Below are 23,340 nucleotides of genomic sequence, written 5' to 3'. Positions count from 1 at the left end.
CATTTGTGATTTAAAGGAAAATGGTGTGTTGCTAACTGCTCACACAAGTGGGGTGCAGAACTGCTAGTCCAGGAAACCTGGGGTCTGTTTTGCCCACTGAAAAAGTTCTCTGATGCTGCAACTGGATCTGTTCGGTGCAGATCAGGATTGAAGAATAAGGGCCAGAATTCAAGCCTTCCCACACTACCTTGATACCATGCCTCAGATTTGGAGAAACTAGTTATTCATCCAGCGGTACATACCTATTAATCATATACCTCAAAACGATGATTCAAGACAATGTGAGTTAAGTACTATCCTGAATCAGGGTGCTTTTCTAATTCGGTCAGTCTTTTGCAGTAAGGACACACATCCTGTAGGAGGAGCTGGACTGAGACTGAAAGCTCATTAGCCAGTGAAACCAGGGCTGACCAGTGGTGACTAGTTAAAGTATGCCTGTACCATTGATAAACTCTTGTGAGCCATCCAGCCCTCCCATGTTATTTCTGAATAACTAAGCAAAAAAAAAAAAAAACAAACAAAACCCTCAATATCAGGATTTCGCCATTAAATTCTGAATTACACACTGTAATACAAAGCTAATGACGTAATTTACAACTAACATTGCTTGTAATCAGATTGCCATCTTAAAAAGGTTGAACATCTTAAGACAAAACAATTTCTCGATCTCCTGCAAGCATTTCTCATTTAGCCAGTTTGAAATACTAATATTTTTTAAAATCAAGAATATGGAGGTTGGACAGAGGAGAAAATCTTCAAAAGTACCTAGGTGATTTAGGAATCTATTTCCCATTTTCAAAAGTGACTTATGCCCTTAGGAGTCTACATCTCACTGAAAGTGAATGGGCTTTCAAAAATTTTTCCCTGCAACATTTCTGTTCAAATAATAGATATGCGAACTAAAACTAAACAGTTTTTTTGCACTGTCAGACTGCTGTTATGTTTTGTGGCCTTGATCCCGCCATGTCTTAGGTGGTGAGCCCCACTGACTTCCACATATACAATCACTGCATCATTTCCTACTCCATTATATCTTTAGGTTCTCAAACACAGTTTAACTTCCACTAGCATGCTCTGCAGAATAGAGGGCTCTGTGTGGACACAGATCTGCCCATGTGTACCACATTCCATGATCAGGGCCATTACATTAAATTTTTGTCAAATTCTTTTGCTGTTTTTGAAGCCTGCATTTGCAAAGGGGTCTCTTACAGTTTTCTACAAAATACTGCAGAAGAGTAATTTCTGTATATTAACAATATGTTAATTTGGACATTTTACTACCCTGGAAAACTTACAACATTGTAAATTAAAAAAAAGAGAAGAAAAATGATGCCACATAAGGTAATGTTGGAACAAAACAAACTAATCCTTGAAGAGAAATTTGTTTTGTTTTCTCACAGTATGATTATTAACAGCACATATGATATGAACTCTGGGAAATGGAGTATATATTGTAAATGGTAGACAGACCTTTCACGAACACCCCAGGTGCTTTAATTACTAATTATAAGGATGTCTAGTACTTTTCATATATTGTAAAGACAGAAATCATTGTTGAGCTGAGAATCTGGTGATAAGCAGAATAAGTCCTGTAATTTTTTTCCCCAATATCTGCCTTTAAGACAGAAGCGAGCTATCTTGAACTTCCAAATATTCAATAGCACAGATATTTACACATTTGGTTTAATGAGGATTTTTTAATATATAAATAAAAAACTGAGATACCTGGATTAGAAGTTATGTAGCTCTGTAAGTGTACCAGACCCCTTAACAGCAAAAATTAACCACACAGAAAAAGACTTGTGATCCAGTGGTAATCAACACCAACTATACGTTTTTAAAAGAATCTTGATTAGGTAGCAGGTTTGTGACACCACTCAATCTTGCAGCTTTCATATATTTATTTTTTAAAATGTAGTTTTTGATTGAATAGCATGTAAAACTTCTTAAAATTCCTGGAAGGCAGCAATTCCAGCTGTATCCTCCCCAAAATTCAAGAAAGGCATACGATGGCCAATATGCACCTTAATTATTTCCATTATACTTGCAAAAACAAGTACTAAAGAGGCTTTTGCCATTGCAATATTAATAAAAACACAGTTGTAATAAACAGATATATTAAAGCCACATTTAAATGATAGGTGACTCATAGGAATATCAATAAGACACCTCATTTTGATGCAAATGTATATGTGAAAAAATTAGATTTGATTTGTTTTTAGGTTGTTTTGCTGATGCACCATAGCACAGTTCCTAGTCCACCATTATAGCCTCTGTGGGCAACATGAAACCATTAGTTTTATCTAGAGTATCTTCATCTCTTAATTTCAGACACTTATCTTGTTCCACAACATCCTCTAAACACCTGATTTGCCTTCCACTATTTTACCTATTAGTACTTGGTCTATGTAACTGTACTAACAACAGTTCCTGGAATTATGGCACTGTCACAGAAAAGCAGGATGGGGGAAGTAAGGCTACAACAATGTAAGTGCAAGAGGGGGAAAAAATGTGTGTGTGATGAGTCCCATCTTCTCACGATCTAGGTAGGTAGAGGATCATCATCTCCTTTATTACATTTGCACTTGCAGCAAAGGACAAATGGGGTAGCAAGTAAAAGGAAAGGTGAAGCCACTAACAGCAGTAGACCAAATCCCGCAAAGATTCCCACCACCTGAAAAAACAATGGAAAAATGACATGCGTCAGTACTGCAATTGGCACAGCAGGGTTCAAATTCTGCTCCAACACAAAGTCAATGCACTAGGGGAGAAATCTTGGCCCCACTGAAGTCAATGGCAAGACTCCCACTGATTTCAATAGAGCCAGGATTTCACTATAGTTGTACATCACAGAAGATTTTTGTGTTTAATAAAACGTATATAACTACAGTTAACAGGTGATTACTAATTTTCAGAATGGGAGAATGGTAGCAGGCTCTAATCTTGAGAAAATAGTTACTAGACTGCAATGGTCCTTTTCCCCTGTATCAGTCTGAATTCACATCGTGTTGCCTACAAAGTTCAATAGTGCCCGCATGCATACGTTTACACACCCTAGATTAAACAGATGTTAATTTGCACTGAACAAAAAGACAAGGATGGCTTTTCTATGTCTCCTGCACCTACCCACTCTTATTCAGTTCAAGTGGATAGTTCTACCTTTCTTTCTTGCTCAATAAAATGGGAATTTTAAGCCTCTAGCATCTGAGGTGTTTGAGGAATTCTGCTACTAAGGGCAAACATGTTTATACTGGGGAAGTTCCACTGACAGATTCTTACAGATATTCAAGAAGGGACAATGTTTTCCTTTCAGAGAGCAACTATTTGGTCTTAAACAATTTAAAATTCAGTGTGAAGCCATCTTAGATATTTCTATAGTACCTATCAGTACACAAGTAGTTATATGAAATGTTGACTGACATTTTAATGTAGTCACATGCTGTTTGCAAGCAGTAAACACACATTTAAAGTTCCCTTGAAAGATTTAAATCTTTATACAGCTGAGGTTGCTAAGCACTACCTGTGCCAACACATCTAGAGTTTGAGTTCCTTTATCTTTCCTCTGTCACTGAAAAAACCCAATACAATCACCCACACAGCTGATAGAAAAAGGGGAAGGTGTTGGTTTTCCTACCAAGGAGCAGTCTCTGGGACTTTGCTCTGAGGCACCAAACTTTGCATCAGCTTCTGGCTAGCAGGTACATAATACATTTGATCCCCCATCTCTCCCCTCTGATTGCTGAAAGGGAGGAGTATTTTCTCTCCTCCTTTCTACTCTCTCCTCCAACCCGAGCTTCCTGACGGCTAATAGAATGGTAGGGTGATCTCACCATAGTCTATTTCTCCTTCAGCTTCCTGGCTGCTACAAGGTTGTGAGTGGTTCTATTCCTCCCACAGCCTCCTTTTTTTTGAGCGCTTCTCAATGAACAGCTCTAGTGCCTGCTGCAGCACAGAGTGAAACTGACCTATTTCTCATCAGTTTCACTGCTGCCCACAACCATCCCAACAGCAGTAGTGGAAATCGACAGTTTAGGAGCTAGAGGGCTGCTCGGGCAATCTATCCGACCTGAGCCTGAGAAAGTTCAGTTGTTTTACAATCCAACCCCAACACTCCCCTCACCCCCTCAAATTTGTCACTGATGCTACTGCCTCCGGCCAGTGGGGTCAGTGTGGCCGCTGTGAGCCCCACTTCTGCCAGCCGCTGCTCCCTGATGCACTGGGAGCTCTGTGGAGCAAGAGGCACTGCATCTCACTGGCGCACTCACCCCACAGCGCACACACTGCAACAAGTTGGCAGTTGCCAGCAGGAGTCAGGCATGCTGCTGCTGCTGCTGCACCAACCCCACGGGCAGGAGAAGATACTCAGAGGTTACCCGACCCAGCCTGAGCCTGAGAGGGTTGGGCTGGGTTGTTTTCTGACCCAACAAACCCCAATCCAACATTTGTAGTTGGGTCCCACCAGTTTTGGGTTGGGTTGCTGGGCTGAGCAGCAGAAACACCACACAGTTAAGTGAGGCAACTCTGCACTGGTTTCCACTCATTTCACATTTGTAAGATTATAGGTTTTTCTTAAATTGATGATAATTGCCTGAGAAAGCTTCCTACATGCCCTAAGCAAACGAGAGAGTAGATTTTGGAAGGCCTGCTTGCAACAACCTGCCTGCAAGTTATTCAACAAACCTACCAAAAATTATTCACAGAATAACTGTGAACAATGAATACCTATGAAAAATCATCATCTGCTCATGAACAATTGCAATTTGAATGCTAGGGCTCCCTAGGCACTACGGTAATACAAACTATAACAACTACCATCACATTATTCATTAGGAATTCTTCTCCCAGCTCTCGTCAGATACTAAACTTTCTGATTAATTGGCAGATATTTTATTTGCCATAGTGTAGGAACTATACTCTAAACCTAAATTAACAGGCTGACTGATACCTCCTCTACCAGGGACTATTTTTCATCCTGAACACTGGATTTCTTTTTGCAATTTCCTTTATCCAGCTATTTTTTATTCCAGGGCTGAAAATCAATCCTGAGTTCAGCAGGTGGCGCTGTTGAACAAAATGAAGTTTGAGAAGTGATTGCACACTGCTTTATTATGTAATAGTAACAAGGATTCTTATTTTAAAATAAAAAGCTTAGCTGCGGCTCTCCAGAGACACCAATCTCAAATTTCTTTGTCCTAATATTTTTATTTTTTGCCAAAAGACAATTACTTTAAAATATGATGTGATAAGTACCTTTCACCACAGGCAGCTAATCTGATGTGTCTGCGCTTAATGTCTTTGGGGCACCTGCTGACACTGAAGGGTGAAAGCAAAGCCTAGATTCTTCCCTGAGCTTCCTTTAAATGCTACTGAGCTGCAGCTGTGGCCCATACTGTTCTTTGGCAATGGCACATAACCAATTAGCCACCATGTGCAATCTTTTCTGTGTGCACTATGGGGCGCCATTAGCTGAGCAGAGCCAAGCGGAAATTTAATAATATAGTAGACTGGCAAACAGCGCTCTTTACAATCAAACAGGAGGCCAGCTCACATTTTCCTTTCAGCTCAGATATGCCAGTCAGTTAATTTACCCAGGATTTTTAAGATCAGGTCAATAGGTTGTCTGGTGAGAATCAGTGATACATGTTTCACTGGGTGGATTAAGCTGCTATTGAACAACAGGCTATTTCCTAGCACATGTAATGTCTAGAAGTGATTTTTGCACTGGAAGTACATCACTTTGCATTACAGCATCATGCCTTTCACTCTGATGTTATGTTATGCTCCTCTTGGGTAATACTCCCAAGAGTGCTTAACGTAAGGGTCCCCATCCTGCAAACACTAGCAATCGTAGTGCTCACTAACCTGGCTTCAATGGGAATTCTCAGAATATCAAAAATCTCAAAAGTCTCAAATTTAGGATTGAGCATAACAGCTCTTGTATGTCATCCAATTAACAGATGCTCGTGCCACATTTCTTGACACCTCGGTTTTTCTAATTAACAATGCCAGCAACATCAGTCATGTAACCAATTACACCCTAGTGCAGTGTAGCAATCATTACAATGATGGAAGAAATAGACATGGGCAAATATTTGTAACAAGAGTTCTTTTCATTCAAAATCCGCCTGTTTTAGAGTTTACTAAACTTCAGCAAATGTGGGGCAATTTTACAAATCCTTTTAATGCAATTCTGTCTCAAATGTTTTCTACTCTATTTATAAAAATAAAAAAGCTACCTTTCACTGAAGCATTCCCCTAAGAAGAGAGAGGATAGTGCGCTGACAACACATGAGCTGCCTAGTAGATTACCACAGGGCTAGAAACACAGAGGTTCCAAGTTCTAGCCCTACTGCTCACACCTAGTACCAGCATGACAACCGTGAAATGGCTTCTTACATCAAGGAACTGTATCCACTTTTCCCCTGCAGGGCTTGCCAGGCCCCCAAGTCACATGCTGCATCCTCCACATTTCTTGAAACTGACACAAAAAAACAGAGGGCACCTCAGCGAGATATGCCTGTTGCCTGGTTCACTGTGAAACAGGGAGAGACTGAAATCTGAAGCAGGTGAAGAAGTGGGGCAGGGTATAAAAATCCTTTGCTCATGATTGGTTCTTTACTGCTTGACTGACACCAGAGGAGGGAATTAACCTAGTGTCCATGCAGACTCAGCAAACCAGGAACAACTTTATAGTAATAAACTCAACCAGTCACGTCAGTTAGGAGTCAAAATCCAGGATGGAGTCTGACTGTGTTATTCCCTGGTTAATGTCTATCCTTGTACCACAATGCCCTTCCCTCAACTGCTGAATGGTTAAGACACTTTGACTCACATGCTTCATTTGATCTCTTTGTAGATACAACAGAAAGAGAGAGAGAGAAAAAGAACCCATTTTACTGTGAACATTTATGAAGTTTTAAAAAGCTCTGCACCTACTTGTGTTCTGTGCCAGATAACAGATGCCCTGGAGTGACCTAACTTGTTTCGACAAGGTCCTTTGTCATAATGTATAAGGAGGAAATCATCCTATGAAACATTAAACAGAAACATTAGCAATTAATAGAGAGTCTCTTTTCCTTCAAGATGGAGCAGATAGCGGCAGCAAAACAACAACAAAATATCATGGAGGGGAGCAAGTTTGAAGATCCCTGCAAAGCACTGAATATGAAGAGAAAAGTTTCAGAGTGGAAAACCAACTGAAATTGGATTTGTATTCTTGCAGGAGTCAGCGCTGAACAGCCCTTACCAGAGTTGCTCCCCACTGGGTTACTATGGAAGTAATTTCATAAGATAGAACATAATACAAATAAAGCACGTGTTGGTAATAAAGAGAATGAGTGTGCTGTGCCTGGAGGAAAGTCCAATGCAGATCAGAGTAAAGCACTGTGGGAACCCTTCAGCAAGACGACAACAGCAATAAACAAATGAAGAACTAATCTCTCTATTTTTGTGTCTTTTAGATTTCCATGGACCTCAAGTTAATATTGTACTCCCCCTTCCTTCCCCTATTTGATGTCAGGTCACGTGGATTTCCCTGTCTAGCAAAGCCACTGGGTCTCAAGTGCAGCTAAGAATCCTTTTTCTCAGGAAATAAAAGGTCATATCTTCTAACCAGGGAATGAACTGAAAGGAAAAGTGATATCATATAGATAAAAACATTTTCAAACCTGATTGCTTACAGTCTAGCACCTTAATAAGCAGACTGGTTTCCATAGTGCTGTGCACCCACACTTGGAGTCAATAGAGTAGTTGGTGCTCGGCACTTCTGAAAACAAACCTGCTTATTTAAATGCCTAAATAGGAGTTCAGGCAACAGAATTTGAAAATACTGGCCATGCTAGGTCTAGAACATGGGAACAGGAAAGCTACTTCTTGGATCCCAAGCCTCTCAAATGTGGCACTTCTTTTGCAACTGGGAAAGCAAACCAAGGCAGATATCTACCCAGTTCTACAGAGAACGATGTGTCTGCTTCTAGATCTGGATTGGTCACACTTCAGTACAGCAACCAACGCAGGCAAAGGGGACCTCTAATTTTAACTAAGCATGGGAGTACCCAGGATTTAAAACTTAACCGTAAGGCACTCAAACATAACAATTGCAGGATTTGGAGTAGTTCGGGAACATTTTTGGGACATGAAACATTTCCTCTGCCATTGTTAACTAGACTTTGCAATAAAACATTTCCTTGGCTAATATGTGGAAATAGATGTAACATATTGTATATACTCCAGTGCTTGGGCACAATAAGATATTGGCTTGTTTGTTCTTCATACATCAGTTCATTGGCTTTTTCTCTTACTTTGTCCTGAAGAAGAGATCTAATAACCAAAACCAGTCAACATCAAGAAACAACTCTCACTACCGAAGTTCAGCACTAAAATGAATACTGACGCTCTACATGGGATCCTGTATTTAGGGCTACCTTACACTATCATGCAGAGCTAAAAGAAATACAAATATATTCATCCTGAAAACACTCTTTAGAATATACATTCTTCAGGAAGGAGCTGTCTGATGTGTGTGTACATGGTATAGTATTCAGCACAAAGTGAGAAACAAACTATGTAGCTGCAACATGGAGGTGGCAAAGGAAGAATAATTTTCATCAAATTTCAAATTACACTAACTTCTTTCCATCTCATTTATGCAAAGGGTGAACAGCACAACAGCTCTTCAGGCGGGGCAAGTAAGATCAAGTAACCAGCTAAGGTCCAGCTCTGCCCTTGCCTATGCACTTTAGCAAAGAAATAGCTGCTAACAGTAGTGTTACAGAAGGTTCAGAAGAAACACAGAATGTGAAAGAGCAGCTAGTGAGGATATCCATAGGACAGTCTCAAGTCAGCATAACAAACTTGTAAGCTTACAATGTCCACCAGAGCACGCAGTGTATACTCACATCAAGAGATTCCAGACAGTACCAGCAAAAGGCATGTTTGCAGTTTTTACACATCATTTGGGCACAACCCTCATCTCGCTCAATATAAACTTTGCACTTTGGACAGCGTTTGATGGGAGCATCATCATCTTCCATTTTATACACAGAACTGTGGGAAGACATTTGCAAAAGTCTATAAGGTGTGCACCCGTGTGTGTTTGAAGCAAAAAAAAAAGTCCTAACTGAAAAAAATCTGGGTTTGCATTTTAGTTTTGTTATCCGCTTTTTTTGTTTTGTTGTTAAGTACCCAGAAAGCAGCTCTAGTACAACAATTAATTTTTATACTGCCTATCAAACAGCTATGCACTTACCAGACAAAACACATCTCTCATCTACCAACTGTTTTCTGTGATCTGTGACATCAGTGTGTACGTACAATGCTCTCAGCTGAGCATGTGGGAACCAATCTGGAGTCAGGTTTTTACATGCCTAGTCCGTCTGCCTTTCTCCTCCTCTTTTGTTTCTTATGGGAGAAGGAGAAAGGATCTCAGTGTGGAGAACAGGGAGGCTGACAATGCCCAGCTGACCCAGGCCATGGCCCACGGGCCTAGGGATTCCCTGGATGAGAAGGCAAAGGGAGAGACTGAGGGTGTCTTGCTTCCATGAGGATCCTCTCCTAGGACTCTCCTCTCCAAGCCAAAGTCCATTGGGTTTTCCTGGATACCCTGTTCCTCCAAGGCTTGAGTTCTCTGTCACAGTTCAGGGCAACCGCATCTGCAGTTTCCCTCTGTGATCCACTGAGAGCACCTACTTGAAAGCTCTCAGTTCCTCAGCTGTCACTCTCTTGGGTAGACTCCATCATAACCAGGGTTTCTCCGGGCTGCACAGTTCCCTGCCTACTCTGTGATTGCCCCAGCAAGTCAGACTGCCTAAGCAGGCCAGCATCTGCTTTCTCTCCGAAGGACAAGAGAGGAACTGCCCCCAGTTGTAAGTTACCACACAGCTCTTTATAAACAAGCACATTTAATCTTAAAGTGAAAGCATTAGAGAGAAAATATATAAAAACAATACAAGTTCCTGTATGCTAAAAGGTTACCGGGGTCACCCCTCAGTTTTGTGGGGCCTCAGTGGGCCAAAGTCCTTCCAAACCCTCCCAGGAAGGATTGACCCCACCCCCTTTCAACAGCAGATCCTGTCCATTTGCTGGATCAGAAAGAAGGTCCTGAGTCAGTTTAAACTCAGGGTATTTATCCCTTTCTATGTCTCTTGATCTCTGGATAATCCAGTCTGAACCATCAGATATGAGCCTCTGCAAGGGCTGGCCCCCCTCTGGAGGTTTTACAACCTGAGTGAACTTGCCTCATACCCCCTACTGTTCTTGGTTCCTAGAGGAGATGTGGTCACTCTCCCGCAGGGAATTACATGCAATTCCTGGCCCATGACGATACATAAACTTCATACAGTAAGATCTCCCCAGAGATACTGCAGGAAATTGCCTTATCTGTGATATTCCCTCTCTCCAGTGCTGGCAAGGAGTTGCTGAATCACAGTGCAAACACCTGGTTCACAGTGCTGCTTCTCGATCTCACTCCTGCCTGCAGTACTATCACACAAAAGTGGGGGTTCACGCCACATGGAACGGGTCCATGTCAAGGAGCAGGAGTGAGAGGGCATCCAAGGAGCATTTTTTCTTCCCTGATTTCCTGGAAGAAACTTCAAGCTCCTCCTGCTCAGTGAAGGCTTTAGGACTCTGTAAGGTCTGGAAAAAAGGACGGAGCCTCAGACAAAGGTGTTGACAGCAGCTACTCCAATGGGAGGCAGGAGAACAACAGGAGGTTTCTCAGCCTGTAGGATGATGAGAGGTGGGGAGGGGACTGGACAAAGTCCTGACTCCAGATTGGTTATTACTTCCTGACTGATAGATCAGAGGAGACACACCCCCGTGACAACCATGCCATGGGAAAATGTTCTGAACACACAAATTACATTTGTCATTCCCAGCATGTGCTGGCACAAACTGCTGCTGGGACAATGGTCGCCAGCAAGTTGTAAGGACAACTGCCAAATGTTCTAAACCTACAGAAAAGAAACACAAATCAAGAAAAATGCTGAGCACAACATACAAGTCTGTATCATGCCATGAAGCTCACCACACTTGCGCTTTGGCTGAGCGTGAGTGAGAGCACGTACCAAAACTAGGGGTGCTGAGAGTCCCACTGCAGGCTCTGTAGGGCTTTACCCAGGAACTGAGAACAAGAGCAACCTAGCCAGTCAGCTGTCACTACAAGATAGAGGGGGAGAGGCAGTCTTGAGAATAGCCAAGCTCCAGACCATTCATGGCTTTAACGATCATGACCAACATCTTGAACTGCTACAGGAAGTGAACAGGGAGCCAGGGATGAAGCCTGAGCACAGGTGTTATGTACATACAGTGACCTGCCCTATTCAAGTGGGCAGCTGCATTCTCTACCGGTGGAAATTGCTAACTGGTCTTCTAATGCTGCCTTCAACAGGGCTCAAGAATCACTCCCTCACTCCTGGAAGAGCAGCAGTCATGGTGCAACTGACAAAGGCCTCCTAGAATAGCAAACCAGAATCAACCAACCCTCAAGCCCCTGGAACAGCAGCAGCAGTGGGGGGCAGGGGGACATGAGGTGGCTGAATGTGTCTTTGGCATCAACAGAACAACAGATGGAAGGGCAAGCAGAGCTGCAGATGGTGCCAGAAGCCTTGGTCGTCTCTCTGTGCTGCTTTAACTGTCTCCACCTGCTCCCTGATGGTGGCTGGCGGTGGGGCAGCCAAGCCACCAAGGGAGCCATCACCATCCATCTCTGTGTCAAGCACAGTGTCTTAAAAGAAAAGAATTGGAATGGCTGCTGAGGACAATCGCTTAAAAAACTAACAGCAGAAAATGGACTCTTGATTGGAGACAAGGTTATATTCCTCTGTTACACATCAAGTAGACCTGTGCTGCTGTCACTGGGCAAGTTGCAGTACTGTACCTTGTTTCTCCTGGGAGTAAGGTGATTGGCATATTCTCTTGACAGCCTTGTCCTGGATGCCAATTGGATTTACAAGATGAGCAGAACTCTATGTCACAAGCTTTGCATTGGACCAGCTGGGGATTTTGAGGCCCTGATTCTTGTAGTTGGCAAACTGCCTGGCAGGCAGAAGATGGACACCAAGTCCGACATGGATCCAAAAGCACTTCTGCAAAAAAAAAAAAAAAAAAAAGAGTATAAAATAACCAGAGTCAATGACAGCTACAGGAATGTCCTTTAATTATATACGGCTTAAGAATGCTCACATGCTCAGATTGCTCATCAGACCAGCTGTTTTCAAAAGAGGCCTCCAGTTTTGTCTGGCCAGTCACTTATGGCCTGATTTGCAGATGTGTCCAGTATCAGAGATATTTAAAATTAGAGACCACTTTTGCAAATGCGGGCCTACCTCCCTAACACTGCACTTCTGGAGATTGCCTGAACTAATTGCTTTTACATTGCTCACAGAATCACAGAACCACAGGGAACACAAAGGTCATGTAGTCTAACCCCGGCCAAGATGCAGGATTTGTTGTGCCTAAATCATCCAAGACAGATGGCTATCCAGTGTTGTGAAAACTGAAGTAGCTTCCACAACCTCCCAAGACAGTCTGTTCCATTGTCCTACTGTTCTTACAGTTAGGGAGTTTTTCCCAAGATTTCATCTAAATCTGCTATGCTGTAGTTTACATCCATTGCCTCAAAATAAATCAAATTTTTCTCCAATCTTTTTTATAGCACCCTTTCAAGTATTTGAAGACCACTATCACATCTCCACTTCATCTCTTCTTTTCCAAACTAAAAATACCCCCAAGTTCATTCAGACTTTGCTTATATGACTTGCATTCCATCCCTTTGATCTCCTCTGTTGTTTGCCTCTGGATCCTTTCCAGTTTCTCCACATCCTTTCTACATAGTGGTGACCCAAACTGGACACAGTACTCCAGTTGAGGCCTAACCCGTGCTGGGTGGAATGGTGCTATCACCTCCCACGACTTACATGCTCTGCCTCTGTTAACGCAACCAAAAATTGCATTTGCTTTTTTTGCCATAGCATTACACTGACGACTCATGTTGAGGCGGTGATCCACCACAACTCCCAGATCCTTGTCAGCAGTACTGCTGCCAAGCTAGTTATTTCCCATTCTATATTTGTGCATTTGGTTTTTATTCTCTAAGTTGTAGCACCTTACCTTTGTCTTTGTTGAATTTCATTTATAGCCTAGTCCTCCAGTTTCTCAAGATCCCTTTGAATTTTAGCTCTACCCTTCAAAGTGTTTGCAACCCCTTTGTGTCATCTGTAGATTTGATCAGTATGCTCTCTATACCCATCTACAGGTAATTAATAAAGATGTGAAATAAAAGTAGCCCTGCAACAGATCCTTGTGAAACTAATTGAGACCTCTTTCAATCTGACATAATTCCATTAACAGTTACTATTTGTTTGCAGTTGTTTAACCAATTATGTAACCACTTAATGGCAGTTCTACAGAGCCCGCATTTCTCCAGCTTACTTATCAGAATGTCAGGTAGGACCATGTCAAACCCTTGCTAAAGTCCAGGTACATTATGTCCATCGCATGCCCCCTATCCACCAAACGAGAGATCTTGTAAAAGAAGGATATCCAGTTGGTTTGGCATGATTTGTTGTTATAAATCCATGCTGGCTGCTAGTGATTACCCCTGCATCCATAAGGTATTTGCAAACTGAATGTTCTATACATTGTTCTAATACCTTCCCAGGTATCAAGGTCAGGCTGACTGGTCTATAGGTCCCCGGTGCCTCCTTTTTAAAGATAGGCACTACGTCAGCCCTTCTCCAGGCTTCTGGGACCTTTCCTGTCATCCATGAGTTTGCAATTACTATTGCTGGGGCTCTGAGATTTCTTCAGTTAATTCTGTCAGCACTCTTGAGGTGAATAGCATCAGGCTCTGCTGATTTGAATTAATTCAGATTGGTCAGATGATCTCTGACGTTTTCTTTACTTACCCGATCTGCATCCCTTCCCTTTTATTGTCTGTAATAACTTTGTTAGTCAAAGTTAGTGTTCATTTTTAATTTATGGATTAAAACCGTCTCTGAGAAGGGGAGGGGATATTTTAAATTTTATTGAACAAAATTATGCAATTAACAGATCTTATTTCAGATTGGTCGACATGTGAAATTCTCACAATAGAAGTGTTTGTACAACGCCCAGCCCACGGGGGCCTCATTTAAAGTTGATTGGTAGGCACTACCATAATAAAGATGACAAATTAATAAAATAAATAAAAATAATGCAAAAGAACAGTATCTCGTTTTCCTGGAGGCTGGTTTACTGGTAACTCAGGGCCTGATCCAAAGCCCAGTGAAGTCAGTGGAAAGAATCTCATTGAATTCAGTGGATTTTGGATCTGTCGCTAAAAGAACCATAACCAAACATAAACCCCAGTCTAAGTTCTCTCCCCTAGTGTTAGCAGTTCTCAAGCTATTCCACCCAGACTCAAGTTCCCTTTGCCTCTTAGAGTGCCACACAAACCCCTCATAGTCAGAGTAGAATCAACAAGATGCACCTGTCACTATGCCTCACCAACAGTTACCCAAGACCTGAAGAAAGCTCTGTGTAGCTTGAAAGCTTCTCTCTTCCACCAACAGAATTTGGTCCAAAAAGAGAGATTACCTCACCCACCCTGTTTCTCTGCTCCCCTGGGACTCAACACAGCTATAATACTGCAAACACTAATTTTCTTGCAGGATTCCAGCACCCAAACTTAGATTGGCTCCATAGAGGACCCCTACATTTCTATACAGTCCCAGGTACTGCCATCCTACCATCAGTGCTATATAAAGCATACAAGCGCATGATGCCCAGAGAATTCCCCTTTCAGTAACATACTAATACAATATGCAGCAGTTTTCTGTCTGCAGCTCAGTTTCCATCACATGGTACATGGTAACATGCATGCACTAGCAGATAAAGGAAGAAACAATTTGAGCTTTCTTCTGCTCACAAATCATATAAGGTTCCAACAATACACAGGACCACAGTATGATCTCTGTGACATGGATCAATGTGGGGGTAACACTATTCCCATAGATTTGGAAGCCAGCCATTGGTCTGGAGTAAAGACTGATGTTTCATACTGTACCTCTTTCAAACTGTAGCTTCTTGTACCTTTGCATGATTTCCGATGCAACCATACACTCAATCTGTTAAAATAAAAAAAGAGAAATTACAAATTAGAACAGCAATAATCTAAGCCCTTTCAAATGAATGGAGACCCAGCATTCAACCTTTATAAATGATTAAATCATATGCTGGCAATAAACAACAGCTGTAATATGCCCTGAGCAAGACACGTCTGAATATACTGAAAGAACCAACGTGCAGTAAAAACATACCTCATATTCTTGTAGATGACCTCGTTTTGGGCAGGAAGCATCAGGGCAACTAATTGCTGTTTCTAGACCTTCTTTGATCAAAAGTTCCACATACTGTTTCAGGCACTGTAAAAGAGGAGAGTGTAACTATTCTTCCAAATATCAATTTTTCATGCTTTCTTTGACTTGCTCATCTGAAGGTTTAAAATCACTTTGCACAGGTGGGTAAATATTATCTCCCTTTTACAAATGGGGAAACAGACTAACACATTCAGAGACTTTCCAAAGATATACACTAAACTAAGTAAGTGGCAGGAACTACATCTCCTGAAATACATTTCCATGCTCTAGTCATTAGACAGCTCTGCCTCAGTTACAAAATACACAGTAAATAAGAGGCAAGTAAAATGGAATGTTAGGAAAATAAAAGATAAAATTAGATTAACCAGTCTTCATAAATCCCTCAGATTTATATCACCGGAAACCATAACAGCTTAGTAAGCAGTAGCTACCCATTAACAGTCATCTGTCAAATACAACAGAATGGGAAAGGTTATTTGGCTTGTTTCCCATTACACAGAAAATAACTAACTGAACTTCTTGGTGAGGATATATTTCATTCTCAATGTGAAGGAAGAATGCACAAATGAGGACTCAAAAAAGAATAGCTATTTCTATATCAATGTCCTGCATAATAAAACAATTATAAAATTAATAAATAATAATAATGCTGCATATAGATTGATAGATAGATATAGTATTCTTCATCCCAAAGGATCCCACTGAGCTTTAGAGATAGCAGAATTGAAATTATGGTCTCTAAAAGGGTCGTATAAGGAAAGGAGTGGTTTGGGCTAAGGGCAAACCTCTTCACTTATGAAAAGAGCCACAGAGGGATCAGATTAAGCCAATATTATGTGATGTACTAGCTTTTCTTTTTAACCCTTAGCCAGTCTTATTTCCCCTCAGCTGTCATCTTGCCCTGGCTCTCTCCTCAGCTCCGCTCTTACCAGCTTCCACCTTCTTGATTTATGATGTCAGTACCATAGGTCAACGGCAGAAATTTTTAAAACTTGGCTGTGTCTAACTTTTGAGTTAAAGGCTTGATCCAGATCCAGTCCCCTCCCCAACCTCACCCTCTCCCATGTGGAAGAGAGGGCTACCACCACATCAATATGCGCCAAGCTGCTGCTAGAGAAGTTGGACCTCCTCTTTCCTTCACAAAACTCTTCTTTGGAATCAATCTTCCCCTCCCACAATCTGCCTTGGAACAGAGAAGGGCTGAGTCAACCCTGCTGGAATATAAGCCACCGATTCCAGAGAGCCTAGGTGAAGATCAAACTACTAAACCATCCTACTCCAGTTCTAGGCAATGGAAACAAAATACCAAAATTATAAATAGCACTTTAGTCCTGCCATCTCCTAACTGATAGAAGCATCCTAAGCATCAACATCTCACTTTTACTTTTTTACTTCACCTCAAATAACTGAGTATTTTCAGTGCAACGGTAAGTATCTGAGAAGCTGAATCAAACTAACCCAACCAACCTAGTGCCAGAAATAACATGAGTCATGTAGACTCATGTTATGCTTAGAAATACAATAGCAACTCAAACTTCCCTCTCTGCTCTACAGGGGAGAATCACAAGTAAATAAATAAATAAAACTTTAAAAGAACTCTCAATTGGCTTTCAACTGAAATGAGTGGTGAACAATTTCTCCAGTCTTAATCATACCAATACATATAATGCACCCAGTAACTGCAGAGATCCACATTTATATTCTGCTCCTTCAGTCTTCCCTATGCACACTGTGCATTCTTTAAGCCTGCCTGCATGGCTCCTTTGTGAGGATTTGTTCTTAATCCCACACAGATATTTTGACTTCCTCCTCTTGCGACTGTAGCAAAATCCTCGCTTTCTCCCAACATCATCATTTCAACTACTGCAGTGTGTTACTCCACTGGTGGCAATATAGCCCTTTATAGCCCAACAAATTCTTTTGTCAGATTCCACATTATGAGGGGTGCTGTGTTTTTTTTCCAGAAGAAACAATAACTCAGTTTCTTGGAGAAAAACAGAAAGAAACTGAATAGCTGATACTTTTAAAAATTACTGTTTCCACAGCAACGGTAACTCCGCATCTTTGCAGACAATATATTAAGGCCCAGCTCCTTGCCTTTGTCAGAACAAAAGCAACGAAGACAGGGATTCACTTCAGGAGATGCTTGGCTCCTGGAGCGTTTCTGAGCTACAGTCTCCTGCTCTGCTGGGGTTGGGGCTGCTGGAAGTATGGCTAGCAACTACACCTCTATCCAGATATAACACGATCCTCAGGCACCAAAAAATCTCACTGCCTTATAGGTGAGGCCGCGTTATGTTGGGTTTGGTCCAGTACGCCGTCCCGGACTGGACCAGCTTTCCCGGTGGGGATTTAAAGGGCCTGGTGCTCCAGCTGCTGTGGGGAGCCCTGGTCTCTTTAAATCACTGCCAGAGCTCTGACAGCGGGGCTTGGGGGGGGATTTAAAGGGCCCAGGGCTCCCCACAGCAGCTGGAGCCTCTGGCCCTTTAAATTACTGCCCAAGCCTGGCTGCCAGAGCCCCGGTGGGGATTTAAAGGGCCTGGTGCTCCAGCTGCTGTGGGGATACCACAGGAGCTCTGGCAGCGGGGCTCGGGTGGGGATTTAAAGAGCCCGGGGCTTCACAGAAATTTCGTTATAACACGGCAAAGCAGCGGGGCTCGGGTGGTACTTAAAAGGGCCCGGGACTCCCTGCTGCTTTACCGCATTATATCGGGTCGTGTTCTGTCGAGGTAGAGGTGTACCACAGACAGCTGAAATCTGTGAGACCAGGGCCCTGGGCTGTGGATCTCAGCACCAACAGTGGCAGGGGTATCAGTCCTACCATGGTGCCATTGTCGGCTCTTCCCATCCCCCCCATCTGTAAATGGTGAGCGTGGATTCAGATGAAACAGCATACATATTTAATGACAACGCTTAGCACTTAAAAGAACGCTTTTCGAGCTCAGTGCACTTTACCATCATTAATGATTAATTTGGCAATTCTCTTCACCACCCTGTTTGGGACCTTTGCCAAAGCCAGTCAAACATTTGATTCCCTTTTCTAACATCCTCTAGGAAAGGGAGTAGCTCATCTCTGCCTGTCCAATAGTCAGTGCCTTCTCTATCCACTAATTTAACACTGAGCTTCCCATACTCTTAATACTAGCCAAGCCAAAATGTGCTTCTCCTGCTACATCTGCTTAGAAACTGCCTTGAAGCCAGTAAGTGTCAGGCAGAATCTGTCCCAGGTCCTGTCCCATAGGGGTTTTATTTCAGGCAAGGTTCTGTTCAAAATTCCCTTTCCCATAAAACAGAGGCTCCTGGGGCTGAAGAAGCAGCAGTGTGAGCTCCCTCCTTTTGGGTGGATCTCTCCTCCACCCACTGCCTGGAAGTGAATGCATGAGGTGCCACCAGCGTTAGAAAACCAAAACTGATAGCACAGTTAGAAATTCTCCACTGCATCAGCACATCACTATGTCCACACAGGGAATGAAATACAAAACGGATTATGGTGCCCAGTTCACAATCCAGGGCTCAGTAACTAACCTTGATGCTATCTCTTTTAAACCATCCCAGTAAAATTACTGTAGGATTTTCCTCCTGTTATACTTTTTGTAAGATTACCCCTTTGTTCTTCTAGGAATAAAGTGATTTAAAAAAACCAACCATCCATGAATTGCTATTTGAATGCAATCACTGAAAATTACCTGTAAAATGATCAGTGCAACGTAATAAATCTCCTAGGAGGGAAGGGGAATTGAGATTAGCTGCCTACTGGCTGGAATGGGTGAGAGAAAGTGACAAAGGCATCCACTTGTTATATGCAGGCTCTTGTGAATACCAACATGTTAAGCAGCTTATTTATTTTCCTTGTAACTGGACTAAGAAGAATAATCTGTATCTACAAAAACCAATATCCATTAACTTGGTCATGTGTCCTTACTAACAATACTTAAAACTTGTAAATAAACAAACAAAATTTAAACATACCATTGCAGATGCGTAAACTTGGCAACTGTGAACTAATTATACAAACATTAATTCTTTAGTCTCAGTAGATCAGTATCTGAGGTGATGGAAGTCCTGCTCAGAGAAGTTCTTCATAACTACATGCATCCGACGAAGTGGGTATTCACCCACAAAAGCTCATGCTCCAACACGTCTGTTAGTCTATAAGGTGCCACAGGACTCTTCGCTGCTTTCATAACTCATGATATCTTTGTTTCTCAGCAAGGGAGAGTAAAGCAGCCAGAGTGTGGCCAGTTTCCCCCAGCTCCTGACCTCCACATTCCTCTGCACATGTGCACACACTACCATTTTCCCTGCCTTTTCCACTTCCTTCTGTCCTCACTTTCCGCCTCCCAACACAATTTGCCAATCCACCATATGAGCCGAGGCATTAAAGGCTGTTTAAGTAAATGAAAAATAATAAATCCACTGGTCCCAATCCCTTTCCAACCTATGTTTTCCAACATGGAGGAAATCTCATGCACAAGTTCTTTGAATTTTTCCTCACATATCTGGCTTCAGGAAATGATAACGCAACAACTGAAAAATTCCAGCATTGTCACCATTTATAAAAAACTCGAAGAGCAACTGTGATAACTCTCTCAGTATCTCTTTGCTTTCTGTGGTCTGCAAGATTCTTGTACGGATCCTCTTGAACCAACTCCTGAACCAAATCATCAAAAAAGTTCTGAGTCACAATGCTGCTGTTGTGCTCGGTGGAGCACTCCTGACACGACTTTCATAATTCAATAATTACAGGAAAAATGTAGGAAACATCACCAGCCTTTGTACATTGTGGTTCTCAATCTAAACAAGGCATTGTATGCAGCCCACTGCACTGCCCTTTGGAAACTGCTGGCTAAATTTGGATGTCCAGACAAATGTATTAACATAATTTGGCAATTATAACAGATGCATTTCCAATCATAAAAGCGGTAAAGCAGGGATGTGTCCTTACTCCTAGCCTTTTTGGTCTATTCTTTGCTGTGATGCTGAAAGAAGCCCTTTGTGGTGCTTTAAATGGCGTCTTTACACACCTCTGCGCTTGTAAGCTCTTCGATCTTGCTCATCTATACACAAACACCAAGGTGACAGAAATGCTGATCCAGGAACATGCTGGATAATTGTGCCCTGATGGTGCACTCTGAACCAGCACTAAAAGATCTCACAAACAGCTGTGCTTATCAACTTACTAACTTTGGCCTCGCCATCTGTCAAACGAAAACTAAAGTTCTGTATCAGCCAGTTCTTCAACAACCTTACCAAGATCCCTCAATAAGCCTGGAATGTATCATGCTCCAAGCTGTCAAATAATTTACTTATCTTAGCAGCATGTTGAACAATTAAGGGACAATTGACCGCAAAGTGGATGTGCGAATTAAGAAAGCCAGTGTATATATGGTCACCTCTCTCATTGAATCTGGAAGCAACATGGAATCTGTGCAGATAAAACACCAAAGTCTATAATGCTGTTGTCCTCATGACATTGCTCTATAGGTGTGAAACATAGGCCTATTAACAACACATTAAAAAGCTAGATCGTTTCCATCTGTGATACCTACAGCGATTGCTGGGCATCAAATGGCAGGACCAGGTTTCCAATACTGAAATCCTGGTGAAAGCTGACTTGGTCAGCATCGAGACTAATATGATCTGCGCCAGTTGAGATGGACTGGCCATGCAATTTGAATGCCTGAGACCTGTCGACCTTTACGGTCCCTTTTAGCCCTACAATGCTATGGTTCTAACACAAGTCTTACATTCTGAATTAAACCCCCGCAATTGTAAGCGAGGAGGGCACATGAAATGTTTCAAAGGCACTCAAACAAAATCTGTGCAAACATACATTTCTTTGAGCAACTGGCGACTGATAGTACTGCATGGCACCGTAAGGCTGAGTGTCCATGACTTGGAGAAGAATCACCTGGAAGCACAATGCCAGGCATGGAAATAGGGCCGGCTCTGGCTTTTTTGCCGCCTCAAGCAAAAAAAAAAAAAAAAAGAAAAAAAAAAAGAAAGGGGGGGCGGAGTGGCAAAGCAGGAGGGACACCTGCAGCACGGGGAGTGGCAAAGAAAACAAAACAAAAAAACGTGTGGTGTGGCCGGAGTGGCAAACCAGGAGGGGAAAAAATCAAAACAAACAAAAAAACCTGCAGCGTGGCCAGAGAAGCAGGGGGGGAGGGACCTACAGCGCAGCCAGAGCGCCAAAGCAGGGAAACAAAACAAAAAGAAAAACCTGTGGCGCGGCCGGAGCAGCAAAGCAGGTGTAGAGGGGAACCTGCAGCACGGCCGGAGTGCCAAAGCAGGGAAAGAAAACAAAACAAAAAACCTGGGGCATGGCCGGAGCGGCAAATCAGGGGGAAAAAAAAAACCAGCGCGGCTGGAGTGGCAAAGCAGGAGGAAAAGAAACAACAAAAAAAACCCTGCCGGGCAGCCGGAGCCAGGGTGCAGGGGGACACCCTGTGCTGCAGACGTGCAGCGGAATGTGCACCCAGTCTAGTGGGGAGGAAGGGGAGGGAGTGGGGAGAGAGAGAGAGCAGGGGGGGCGGCCAGGGCTTCAGCGGGGCACTTGTCCCGCACTCCTGACCACTGTGCCGCCTGCCGGGAGGGCTCTGCTCCGCTCCAGTCGGCGGAGAGGGAAAAACGGGCTGCCCTGCCCAGTTTGCTGCAGGGCACTCCCCTCCTCCGCAATGCCGCCCCCTACAGGGTGGCCGGAGCGGCAAACCAAAAAACAAACAAACAAAAACAAACAAACAAAAAAACCGGCCGTGCTGCCCTAGGTTTGGGCGGAATGCCGCCCCTTAGAATATGCCGCCCAAAGCACCAGCTTGCTCTGCTGGTGCCTGGAGCCGGCCCTGCATGGAAACAACTAAGCAATCAATACAACTAGGCAAATGGCTCTGTGGCCAGTTCAGTGAAGGGTTGTTCTTCCCAAACTGGGCTGTGGTGTTATGCAAAGACCCATTAATACAAACTATGATGGTTGACAAATCCTCAAAAATCGAGGTGACCATCATCCTCCTCCTCCTCCTCCTCCTCCTCCTCCTCCCCCCCACACACCTTCCCTGGTCCAACAAATCTCCTTACACACCACCCTTGACCCTTCCTCCAGGCTGCTGTCTGGAAGAATTCTTGATTCATGCAGTGGTCCAGGATTTTGAATATAATGGATTTTGTAGGAATGCTGCTGTCCTTTGACTGCTTGCTTTAAGAGGAGCCTGTCTGCTGTCAGGAGCATTGTTTCTTGAAGAAGCTCCCTCAGTTCAATCATACATATGGTTGCAGGATGCAGGGGGAGCTGCCTCCTGTTTTCACTGCCGCTGGAGGCGATGCTCTCATTACTCCCTGGTGTCTGCTGGGCTAGATGCAGGAATTACTAGTTGACATTTTAAGTTCTATGTTAGGAAGGAGGTTGAACTAGATAACCATAATAGTCTCTTTTGGCCTTAAACTCTGTAAAAGAATGAAATCTGTGATGTCCTATGTCTCAGAGCAGTTTACATTTGGTTTGTTACAGCTCCCAATCTACATTCTGAGCCATGTGTAACTCTTCTGGTGAAACGATACTAGACAGCTGCTCAAATGCTACAGTGATGAGTTTAGAGAGACAGATGAGAAATGGAAGTAACAGATACACAATGTTATCTCTCTCTCTCTCTTTTTGCAATAGTTAAATTTTACAAAGTTGTGTGTGTTTGCTATGAAAGATGATCTTCTGCTTTACAAAACGATCATTCTGTGTATTTTTGTTGCATATCCTCACATGTAAAATTATTTTTCTCTTATTTGGGGAGAAGGAATTCCTTTCTAAGGAAGACTCAGCAATGCTGTATTTATGCCCTTGCTGCTGCACATAGCAAGATATCCTATGTAACATTAATCATCATATCAGACTGACAATTTCAATTTCGCAGCCAGTTTAGCAGATGAAGTGGTTAAACTGGTAGACAGTTTTACCCACCTCCCAGTGTCTGGCCTTTGACTTAACAGCAGA

At 42.8% G+C, this 23,340-nt stretch overlaps 1 protein-coding gene across 3 annotated transcripts in view; it reads right to left on the bottom strand.

Annotated features, from left to right (window-relative positions):
* Window positions 1-910: 910 nt before the first annotated feature.
* The window catches only part of RNF144A (ring finger protein 144A), a 106,888-nt gene continuing 84,458 nt past the window's right edge, over window positions 911-23,340 (bottom strand). For all 3 annotated transcript variants that reach the window (XM_050950951.1, XM_050950952.1, XM_050950953.1), the window contains 6 exons: window positions 15,300-15,404; window positions 15,047-15,107; window positions 11,879-12,086; window positions 8,898-9,045; window positions 6,937-7,026; window positions 911-2,674 (listed from right to left, as the gene is read on the bottom strand). In XM_050950951.1, the coding sequence (XP_050806908.1) occupies window positions 2,543-2,674; window positions 6,937-7,026; window positions 8,898-9,045; window positions 11,879-12,086; window positions 15,047-15,107; window positions 15,300-15,404 (744 nt within the window). In that variant the 3' untranslated portion in view covers window positions 911-2,542. The remainder of the gene's footprint in view (window positions 2,675-6,936; window positions 7,027-8,897; window positions 9,046-11,878; window positions 12,087-15,046; window positions 15,108-15,299; window positions 15,405-23,340) is intronic.

The sequence above is a fragment of the Gopherus flavomarginatus genome, chromosome 4 (assembly GCF_025201925.1).
Source record: "Gopherus flavomarginatus isolate rGopFla2 chromosome 4, rGopFla2.mat.asm, whole genome shotgun sequence".
NCBI lineage: Eukaryota > Metazoa > Chordata > Testudines > Testudinidae > Gopherus > Gopherus flavomarginatus.
The sequence above is the reverse complement of the archived record's forward strand: the minus strand, read 5'-3'. Positions and strand labels throughout refer to the sequence as shown.